The sequence below is a fragment of the Anabrus simplex genome, chromosome 7 (assembly GCF_040414725.1).
Source record: "Anabrus simplex isolate iqAnaSimp1 chromosome 7, ASM4041472v1, whole genome shotgun sequence".
NCBI lineage: Eukaryota > Metazoa > Arthropoda > Insecta > Orthoptera > Tettigoniidae > Anabrus > Anabrus simplex.
The window spans coordinates 286,165,835-286,177,870 of NC_090271.1; the positions used below are offsets into that span (position 1 = coordinate 286,165,835).

General features: G+C 37.5%; 1 protein-coding gene across 1 annotated transcript in view; it reads right to left on the reverse strand.

Annotated features, from left to right (window-relative positions):
- Positions 1-12,036, reverse strand: part of LOC136877565 (uncharacterized) — a 55,571-nt gene that overhangs the window by 17,121 nt on the left and 26,414 nt on the right. Inside the window, exons 3-4 of the mRNA XM_067151708.2 lie at positions 7,234-7,478; positions 1,046-1,133 (exon numbers count right to left, since the gene is read on the reverse strand). Of these exons, the coding sequence (XP_067007809.2) occupies positions 1,046-1,133; positions 7,234-7,478 (333 nt within the window). The remainder of the gene's footprint in view (positions 1-1,045; positions 1,134-7,233; positions 7,479-12,036) is intronic.

Sequence of the window (12,036 nt, forward strand, 5' to 3'; positions counted from 1 at the left end):
AACCACGGAAAACCATCTTCATGGCTGCCGACAGTCGGGTTTGAATCCACCATGTCCTGAATCCAAGCTGATAGATGCGTGAAACAAACCACACAGCTACTTGCTCCGTGATTTCTTTCTATTTATAACCATGCATCTAGGCAAGGCCATCAAAAAGGCTTACAGTATAAGGAATCTGCAAGGTAAATTGCTTTTCCAGTCAATGTTTTATTTACTTGTGTCAGACCCCTCATTTTCATCTTTCCTATCCGACCTCCCTTGGTCTCCCCCATGGGTTGGCTGGTGGTAGAATAACACAGACGGTATCCCCTGCCTGTCATAAGAGGTGACTAAAAGGGGACCTGGGGGGCTCTCAACTTGAGAATGTGGGTCAGCAACCATGGGGCCCTCAGCTGAGTCCTGGCACTGCTTCCACTTACTTGTGCCAGGCTCCTCACTTTCATCTATCCTATCAGACCTCTCTTGGTCACCTCTTGTTCTTTTCTGACCCAACAGTATTAGAGCACTCGAGGCCTAGGGAGTCTTTCATTTTCACGCCTTTCATAGTCCTTGTCTTTCTCTGGCTGATACCTTCATTTTTCAAAGTGTCGGATCCTTTCCAATATTTCTCTTTGATTAGTCTTATATAGAGGATGGCTGCCTAGTTGTACTTCCTCTTAAAACAGTAATCACCATCACCACCTTGCTTGGTCAACTTCTGCGAGGTTTGCGAGAAGTAGGGAGTCTTTCGTTTTCACACCCTTTGTGGCCCATACCTTTCTTATGCCAAAACCTTCATTCTTCAAAGGGTCGTTTTCCTCTGATTAGTGTTATGAGAGCATGGTTCGCCAGTTGTACTTCCTCTTAAAACAGTACTCACCACCACCATTTTCAGTCACTGGAGCATCTGATTTCTTGTGTGACAGATGGTCAATGTAAGGAGGTTCGTTCTTTAGAATTCGCTGAACACAGGCACACAGGTCTTATTCTGTATGGCTTGTTTACCAGTTGAACACAGTTTATTTGATGGATTGTGAATAATGTCCTGTGAGATCTAGAAACTTACCGGACAATGGAGCTCTTCTGTTGCAGCATGGTACAGTTGCCAAAAAGGAGTTCCTGTGTTGGTGGACAGGAACCATGATGCTGCCAAGCTGAAAATATTAACAAGAACAGTGAGATACAATAGTAATGACAGTGATATAAATACTAACCTTAGTAAGTGTCCAAACTAAGAAAATTCAAAAAATATTCTTGAAGATCCATATTTTGTTGCATGTTCCATCTAATACCTGTACTTCTGACTGATTGTGGATTCCTATTTTATACGATTGAAAGTAGACAACTTCAGTGCGAATCACTTGAGTTACTATGTAATATAGAAACTGCCTACTTTTTCTGCCTTATTTGGCCTTAAACCTATGGCCGAAACCAAAATGAACCTGGGTGGCTCAGTAACCTCAGAAATAACTGGGATTACCTGAAGAAAGTATAGCATATCTGGAGACGTGAATTATAAGAAAGTCCACCTCGGCTATGTTCGGTTTTGTACAGTTAGCTGGAAGCGTTTTGCAACATGACCAGTAGTTCTCACTCATTGTTTCAGTCGCTCTTACACTACTGTCCTCCCTCTCCCTTTATTCTCCTCCTCATGACATGCACTTGCATGCAGCACTATGAAATTATAAGCACATAGCATGCTCCCATGTAGCGCAGTGGGTCAGCTGTAGGCTACAAAATTCATGTCCACCATAACAGCTAAGGTTCGAATCCTGGTGAGAACCATTGTTTTGTTGTTCCCGAATGAATACATCATGATGATGTCAGGCAATGAAGATATCAAGTTTGGCCAAGGCTAAGGGAGTAAACCCTGAAAGAAAATCCTCACCTGTGTTAGGCCTAGTAAGTCAACAGTTGAGTATGAATATACCGCTTTTAAACCTAAAACAAGCCTCGGATGGAAGAGTAAATTAAATACCGGACATGACAGTTCTTCTAGTACTGTCCAAATTTATGATGGCCAAAAGCCTGATGCTCATCAGAGATACAAAAAGACACAAAACCCTCCCAAGAAGAAGCGACGGAAAATTGGTACACTCAATATTCTCGCTCTCACCAACAAATATGAAGAACTTGTGAATCTTATGGAGAGGCGGAAGCTCAAGATATTGGGGTTGAGTGAGATAAAATGGATAGGATATGGGAAGAAGTCCCTGAGAAATGGATATGTGCTGTATTGGAGTGGGAACAATATTGAATCCAAAAAGGAGTTGGCGTCCTCCTTCATAAAAATATGGACACACAGACAGATGTCAAATATGTGAGTGATAGACTAAGTGTTGGTAATGCACATCATACTCTTCTGCAAGTATATGCACTGCAGACAGGATGTACCACAGAAGATAAAGAACAATTCCTTATCGAATTTGAGGAACAAATAACAGAGAAGAACACAATCATTGTGGGTGATCTGAATGCCCAAGTTAGTAAAGAAAGACTAGGCTGTGAAAACATTGTTGGTCCCCATGGCTATGGTAACAAACTTTGAAGGAGAGAATCTGATTGATTTCCGTGTGCAAAACAACTTAACCATACAGAACACATGGTATCAGAAGAGGGACAACCATAAAATAACGAGATATAAGTGGGATGGAAAGCTCAAGACTATGATCGACTTCATCATCACTGGTAGAAAAACGGGTCAGTATGTTACAGATGTTAAAGTCAAACCCAGCGAGTGCCTAGATAGCGACCATTGGCTATTATGTAAACAGTTTCAAACAAATTTATTAAAAATCACCAATCCAATACTTTACAGTCTTTAAGTTTAAGGTACAAATATTACATAGATGATAAAATGGGACATGTTTCGCTTAAGCTTTGTAAGCATCTTCAGCCACACTTAATCTAAAGCTAAGTCAGGGCCCTGAACTGGGTTCCTCATTAACTCTTCCCGGTCTAATTGCGAGCATAGCTCGCAGCGGCTGAAGTTACGCTCAGGCTGCGCTGCTCGCATAGCCCATGGTAAGGTTTGACAATTCACTAAAAATCGAGAACGAGCTATGCACGCTTTCTGGTGGTTACATCGTGTTTCTTCATGTATTAGTTACGAGAGTATTTAAGCAGATGGCAGTATTATATGTTTAAGTCAGAGATTTTACGATATTTTCGATCAACATGCACCAGTATCACGGCAAACATATGCTTGACGAAAGTGATATTTTCGATATTTTATGATATATTATAAGTTTATGCGCAAATGAACATATTATTGACATATGAATTCGAAACAACTTCTTACATTTCATTATGATTGGAGTTCATTTTACGGCCTAGCACTTGTTCCCGCGTATTTCATATTTGCGTGAATACGTAAGATTGTCTACATATTAGTAAAGTTGTCTGTTTAGAAGACTGTATTTTCTCTTTCCCAGAAGTCTTTTGAGGTAAATGAAATAATAATTTTATATTTGAGTAACTTTTGACAAAATTTATCATTTAAAAACATTTTCATCGCTGTAATTATTACTATTATTATTGAAAAATTATTATTTTTATATCATACTCATTATTATTGTTGTTTTGTAATTGCAATGCACATTTTATATTAGCAAAATAGGGTAAATATAACAGTATTTCAGAAAATCTTGCTTAGTTATCCATCAGACCTTTTTTCCATTCGCAAAACATGGTATAATATATAAACAATTTTAAAATCTCAAGTGATAGTTGTTGACATGATACAAACAGCGTTTTTCAAAACTTAGATGCTCAAACAAGCACAAGAAAACAGAACCATGCAAATATCTCCTACAGGTACAGAGATATAATGTTTTAAAAATCTTTAAAAATGCTCAGTCCAGAATGTTTGTTAGGTATATTAAGACCCAGACTGGAATGGGTTAAAGTATAATACATGCTTTAATACAAGATAAAAGTCATAAAAATCTAGTCTGTGGAGAAAGCGATGCTTAAATGTAACTCAAATTCAATAATAAACTTGTCATAGTATTATATGTACATGGAATGAATATTAGTGTTTGTCTAAAAAAGTACAAGTAGAACAAGACATAGTCATAATGATCTGACACAATTGGATTGTACAAATTATTTGATATTAATGAAGCATGGATTAATTAAAATATCGAAAAATAAATCTTCAAACGTTGTTGAATGAGAATCAGGTACGTAGAATTACAGTAGAGTTGTTGACTTCAAGTGGTTGTGTGATAAGTTCAAAAGGTGCTTGAAGCATCAGTATTGAAGTGTTGTGTTTCCTTCATTCCATGTACATATAATACTATGGCAAGTTTATATTGAATTTTAGTTACATTTAAGCATCGCTTTCTCCACAGACTAGATTTTTATGACTGTTTTATCTTGTATTAAAGCATGTATTATACTTTAATGAGGAACCCAGTTCAGGGCCAAATTACCCAAAACTGAGAAAGGGGGAGTAGAAGAAAAATGGTCCTTATTCAAAGAAACCCTTGTAAAAGAAGCCACAGAAATTTGCAGAAAAACAAATGCCACACCAAAAGAGAAGGAAACAGCTTGGTGGAATGACCGAGTGAAGACAGCAGTAAGCGATAGAAATATACTGAAAAGAAAATTAGACCTCGAAAAACAGAAAACATATGATAGATCAGATGTAAGGCTTTTCAGGCGTTTGCTCTATCAACCAGCGTTTTGTCTTAGATCTGGTATCGAGGTTCCTATTACTAGTGTCGTAAAGAAATGCAGACTTCAGTGGTATGGGCACATAATGAGAATGAACAGGGAAAGACCTGCCAGAATATTTTTACCTTAATCTCATAGGAAGAAGACTACAGGGAAGACCAAGAAAACGCTGGATAGAGACCGTAAGATCAGATGTGGAGGAGAGAGGACACAAATGGGAGGATTTACTGGAACAGAAGATGTATGAAGACAGAAGGAGAAGGCAAGCGCTTGTACACCACACCCGGGAAAATGGAGGTGGGAAATGATGATGATGATGATGATGATAATGAACTTTGGTGCTAAATGCTTCACTCCATTTTGACATGGCTCATCTCACATGCATCAAGAGAGCAAGAGTACATGCTCTCATCCAGCACGGTAATTTTAGCATTCATGATGCAGTGATTATGTGTGGTGTTTCACCTAGGGCTGCTCAGAGATGGATATAGCCGTGGCAGATGTCGAAAGGGATTGGACATCTACTAGGTACTGGTTTAAAGAGAATTTCTACTAGGGAAGAAGACAACAGGTTATTTGAAATGTCACAGGAGAAACCGTTTTAAAGCTCATGCAGGCAAACAATTTTCTTGGATGCCCATACACGGTCCATAAATGATTACGAGAAACCGGACTACATTGCAGAAAAGTTGCCGCCAAAGAACTGCTCTCTGACAAACAGGTGGTCGATGAGTGTACCTTTGCCAAGATGGAGTAATTGGAAAGATGTGGTCTTCCCTAACAATAATTTTTTTCAGTTTGGCAGAAGTCAGTCCAGTTCATGTTTACAGGCCATGGGAAGCCTGATAAGAAAAATATCTGAGTGCTCATGCAGTCGCTGCATATCTGTAATGTTGGGGGTGAATATTGTCTGATGGGGTTGGAGTGCTTCATTGGATAGATAGATAGATAACTGTCACACATTGGACCAATATTTGGACAGTCTGCACAATATTATCATTCCAAGTGTGAGAGAGCACTATCCACATTAGATAATACAGTTCATGCAAGACAACACCCTACTCCACCCGAGTGGTCGTATTTAGGGCTGATTTTCTGAGCAGGACTGTATTGAACTCTCAGTTGGGTCCCTTGAGCTCCAGACCTGAACCCAATTTAACATGCGTGTACAAAGAGGAAATGCCATTTAAAGAAACACTGGCCTGAAGACTCATCCTTGCATTCACATGATGCTTCGTGGGGCATTACTTTGGATATATGGGAGATCAGCCTCGATGAGGAATACTTTAGGAAGCTCATTGAGTCAATGCCACATTGGCTCTGACTAGTTGTTCAAGTCTATGGATACTGAATAAGGTATTTAGTCCATGTCTAAAACAGTTCTTTACAGAACTAACATAATTAAAAGCAAAATGCCAGGTATTATCTCATGTCTAAAACAGTACTTTTTAGGATTAACATAATGAAAAGCTGAATGCCAGATATCTCTTTTCTGACCTCAACATTTCTTACTCTGTCTCTCCTGTCTTCCCATCCATACTCCTCAAAATAACTACACTAACATTTTAAACTGCACTTAGACAATCCTAATTGTAAAAGGATAATTGAAATGACAGAAATGTAGATACATCTAAATACTTTTCCTACAAGGTAAGAGAAATTAAAACTGCCCTTAAGTACAGAAAGACCAAAGGTGCAAAGTACACCCAAGATTAGAACTACACATATCTGGAAACAGGAATATGTTGATTAATTCATTTTTTCAACTATATGCAAACAGTGCAGTATTTGAATATGAAGAACAGCAATAAACATTAATAATTGTAAAATAATAGAAGTAACAGGGTAATTGAAACTGTACCAATGTAATTTAAGCTAATGTTGTTGTTGTAGTTGTTATTTTTTTAACCTACTGTGCTCCAACAGGAATGAAAACTTTCATTAAGTTAAATGCTGAAATATCAGAAGTATAAGAGATAAACGTCTAAAACGGTGACTCATGACTCAATAACTTCTCTTGAAACTGTGCCGGAGGCTCGAACTACGTATATCGAAATACCGCATACAAATCAGCTGACTTACTCAATTGTATGCTAACAGCAAAATATTTGAAATGAATAGTAGCAATTATGACCAACAATACAAAGACCGTTTACCTATCTTGTTAACAAAATGCCATATATTATTTTAAAATCTTTTTTTATTTTCTTTAACTAAAAATTTACAATGTTACCATTGTATTGTTTATTTAAAGAATGTTTTCCTTTGTAATAGGTGCAATGGATCTTAAAGTGCTAAACAAAATATCATGTCTAGTACCTATACAAATGTAAATGTTCTACTAAATTGGAAATTTGAGTTTTCTGGTGAATTTCTTAATCCAGAAATATGCACGAGTAAAGGTGCAGGTAAATGCAAGAATTTCCATAACTTGTGTCTATGAATTAAAAGGGGGAAACCATTCCAGTTCTGTTTTCATTCTTCTTCTAGCACTGGTTGCATATCCAACTACAAATATTTTTCACTGTTGTTTCACTTCAAATAAAGTAGAATTCTGGCATCATGTTTACTAACCTTGCTAGCTTGGTGACTCCTGGTTTCAATCCTGTGCCAAGAGAAGAGTCATCCCTCTGGTTGACAGTGCAAATGACATATCGATCACACTGTGGATGTTTGATACCATAGCGGTAAGCTCTCCACACTCTCATTGCTGGCTCTATGATTTCTCCATTGATCGTGTCCGTGAGCTTGCTTTCGATCTCCTTGGGTGTTAAGTGGGACAGGCTCAAACCCTTTGCTTGACCCAGCTGGAAAACTTCCTGCCTCAAACAAATCACACATATTATTAGGAGATGAATACATAACACATGTTTAATACAAACTATTTCAAAAACTTTGACCTGAATGTTAGTACTACCATGGCTGACTTGATGCAACGTAGATGTACAGTAGTTAGTTGTGGTACTACGCTATGTATCTTAAACTAGTGTCTTCTATTTCAACACAATCTATTTATACAAATCTACAGCCCGTGCACCTCTCAAGGTCACTGTTGCTAGGTAAAACATTTTCAGTTTTCTCCCCAGAAATTTTCCTCAGCTGGGTGGCAGGAATGAGTAGCCGGGCGGGGAATACTACGTAAAAAATCAATATGATAAAATTTCAATTTATTCCCATCAGAACATTAACAATAATATCAGACAGGTAGTATGACAGGCTTCGACAGCTGGCACAATTCCTATCCTCTCCGCTAGATGGGTGCTTCATTCATTTCATTCCTGACCCGGTCGAATAACTGGAAACATGCTGTGGATTATTTGTGGATCAGACAGGTTAACAATAAAAGGGAACTATTTTAGTGTTATCATCACCAACAAGACATAACAGAGTATTTTGAGCTTCTAGTATTCTACTGCTCGTTCTTAATCAAAGCATAAGGCTGAGTAAGGGTCTGTGTTACACCCCATGTGTTTCAAGATATGAGCTTGGAAAGGTCCAGTATGTCTGGCGGTGGACAAGTGCCCACATAGAACCTAATTCCGCACAAGGTAATTCTCTAACATAACTTGTGGAAACGGTGTAGGAGAGTCCATAGACCCTTGCTAATTGATTTACGTCGCACTGACACAGATAGGTCTTATGGTGACGATGGGATAGGAAAGGGCTAGGAGTGAGAAGGAAACGGCCGTGGTCTTATTTAAGGTACAGCCCCAGCATTTGCCTGGTGTGAAAATGGGAAACCACAGAAAACCATCTTAAGGGCTGCCGAAGATGGGGTTCGAACCCTCTATCTCCTGGATGCAAGCTCACAGCTGCACACCTCTAACCACACGGCCAACTTGCCCAGTCCATAGACCTTTACTCCGCCAAATACTCAATATGGGTAAAAAGGTAACGTAGACCCTTATTCGGCCGTGCGATTCAATCATGTAACTCCGGGATTTATCACTTGGTTGCTGTGGAGTGCCATACAGGTTTGTAACGTCATGCGGAATAGAGTGCTCGTATGCGATTCCACGCACATTCAGATACTGCTTACACACAATACTATGTGATTGTCAAGCTAAACCTTTAAACTCCGATGTAATTGATGCAATTTTGCTGACAACAATGAAGATTTATCATTTAAATAAACAGTAATACAGTATTTACATTTTAATTTGAAGCACACACCGACTCAAATATGTATTAATGTTATGTAACTAGTGTATATCTAGGTTATGTTATCTGGGCAGTCTGTAAAAACAGCAGGGTGGAGCGCACTCATAAAAGGTCCTATCTATGTTACCATCATAGCCATTTCTTCATTCCTTCTTTCTACAGTTTTGGCTTTATATGACTTTAAACCTCATATCATCATCAATCGTATGACCAGCAGCATGACACTGGAATCATAACAATAGGGATGTGACTTCCCATTTTCAAAATTTCATGTTAATTAACCAGGCTTCAAACTGCATCAAGGTGTGTTAAAGCCACTGACTTGTTATTTTAAAAAACAAGAGAAATGAGAACACACTATAAATGTTAAGTTATTTCTGTTGAAACTAATTTATAATTAAATAACATTTAGAAAATACCTGAAAAAGAAACCATTTAACAAAAGATTATATATGAAAAAAAAAACCCATTAGATTCCATCAAATTATACTTTATTTGTTTATTTAATTTTTATGAATTGACTTGTATCATTAAGCCATTTATATTTAAACCAGTGTCCACTCTTCTAATAATTGTTGAAATGTTTATTAAAATTTACATATGATAACAATGACATTTACAATAAGATACAAGTTGAAAACTAGAAAGCAGCTGGAATTGATAAGATTTCTGGGGATATAGTAAAGACAATGGTTTGGGATATAGTACCATATCTGAAGTACTTACATGATTATTGTTTGGTTGAAGGAGCTATACAAAATGAATGGAGAGTTACTATAGTAGCCCCTGTGTATAAAGGAAAGGGTGATAGATATAAAACTGAAAATTACAGGCCAGTAAGTTTGACATGCATTGCATGTAAACTTTGGGAAAGCATTCTTTCTGATTATATTAGATATGTTTGCAAAATTAATAACTGGTTCGACAGAAGGCAGTTCGGGTTTAGGAAAGGTTATTCCACTGAAGCTCAACTTGTAGGATTCTGTCAAGATATAGCAGATATCTTGGATTCAGGAGGTCAAATGGACTGTATCGCGATTGACCTGTCTAAAGCATTTGATAGGGTGGATCATGGGAGAGTACTGGTAAAAATAAGTGCAGTTGGACTAGACAAAAGAGTGACTGAATGGGATGCTATATTTCTAGAAAATAGATCTCAGACAATTAGAGTAGGCAAAGCTTTTTCTGACCCTGTAATAATTAAGAGGGGAATTCCTCAAGGCAGTATTATTGGACCTTTATGTTTTCTTATATATATAAATGATATTAGTAAAGAAGTGGAATCAGAGGTAAGGCTTTTTGTGGATTATGTTATTCTGTATACAGTATTAAATAAGTTACAAGATTGTGAGCAACTGCAACATGACCTCAATAATGTTGTGAGATGGACAGCAGGTATGATGATAAATGGGGTTAAAAGTCAGGTTGTGAGTTTCACAAATAGGAAAAGTCCCCTCAGTTTTAATTACTGTATTGATGGGGTAAACGTTCCTTTTGGGGATCATTGTAAGTATCTAGGTGTTAATATAAGGAAATATCTTCATTGGTGTAATCACATAAATGGGATTGTAAATAAAGGGTACAGATCTCAGCACACGGTTATGAGTGTGTTTAGGGGTTGTAGTAAGGATGTAAAGAAGAGGGCATATAAGTCTCTGGTAAGACCCCAACTAGAGTATGGTTCCAGTGTATGGGGCCCTCACCAGGATTACTTGATTCAAGAACTGGAAAAAATCCAAAGAAAAGCAGCTCGATTTGTTCTGGGTGATTTCCAATAAAAGAGTAGTGTTACAAAAATGTTGCAAAGTTTGGACTGGGAAGAATTGGGAGAAAGAAGACAAGCTGCTCAACTAAGTGGTATGTTCTGAGCTGTGAGCTGTCAGCGGAGAGAGAGCATGGAATGACATTAGTAGATGAATAAGTTTGAGTGGCATCTTTAAAAGTAGGAAGGATCATAATATGAAGATAAAGTTGGAATTCAAGAGGACAAATTGGGGCAAATATTAATTTGTAGGAAAGGGAGTTAGGATTAACTTACCAAGGGAGTTGTTCAATAAATTTCCATCATCATCATCATCATCATCCTAAACCATCTCCAGTTTCCCGGGTGTGGTATATGAGCCTCCTCCATCTCATCCTGTCCTTGTACCATTCTTCCTTCACCAACTTGTCCCAATCATGACCTCTCAGCAGTACATCGCTCTTAACTAAAGCTATCCATTTCCTTCGTGGCCTTCCCACAGGTCGTCTTCCTTCTACTTTTCTGTCAAATTCCTTCCTTGCAGTTCTGTTTACTGGCATCCTCTTCATGTGACCAAACCACTTCAGTCTTGATATCTGAATCTTATTGAGGAGAGAATCATCTATTCCTACTTCTTCTCTAATTTTCTCATTCCTAATCTTGTCTTTCCTGGTTTTCTGGATCATAGTGCGTAGGAATTTCATTTCAGCTACCTGAAGTTTGGAATTATCTCTATTGGTCAGTGTTGTGGTTTCGAGACTGTATGTAAGAATTGGTATATAATAGGACTTGTACAATGTCATTTTTGTTTTCATGGGTATTTGCTCATCCCACAGCAATTTGTTAGAAATCATTTAAGAAAAGGCTAGGAAAACAACAGATAGGGAATCTGCCACCTGGGCGACTGCCCTAAATGCAGATCAGTATTGACTGGTTGATTGATTGATAGGCCTAACTTATATTAAATCAGTACTCCTCATGTGTTTCTTCTCTCCTCCCTGGTCCATCTAAGAGTGCAATGCTGCACAATACACTGTCATTCCCGTTGCACCACCTGGCTTGTTTACCATAACTTCCCACTGGGTCATGTTCCAGTCATGTCATTGGCCTTCATGGAATTGTAATTATATTCTGTGTTCATTATTACCATTATTATTACTATTTAAAATGTTTAATGAGCATGAATGAATTATATAATTAAATGGAGTTTGAATTGTTGTGCTTTTTGATATATGATTTAATTTATTATAGTAAATATTGGGGAATCTTCTAGGCGTGTGTGATCATTAATGTTTTTGTTACGTTATGCTCTGGTGATATCATTGGCTTTCATGTAACTGTAATTGTAGTCCATTATTATTATTATTATTATTATTATTATTATTATTATAAAAACTGTTTTGGAAATATTTTAGGGACTATTTAATGAGTATGAGCAAATTAATAAATTATATAATTGTAATGGAGTTTAAAAT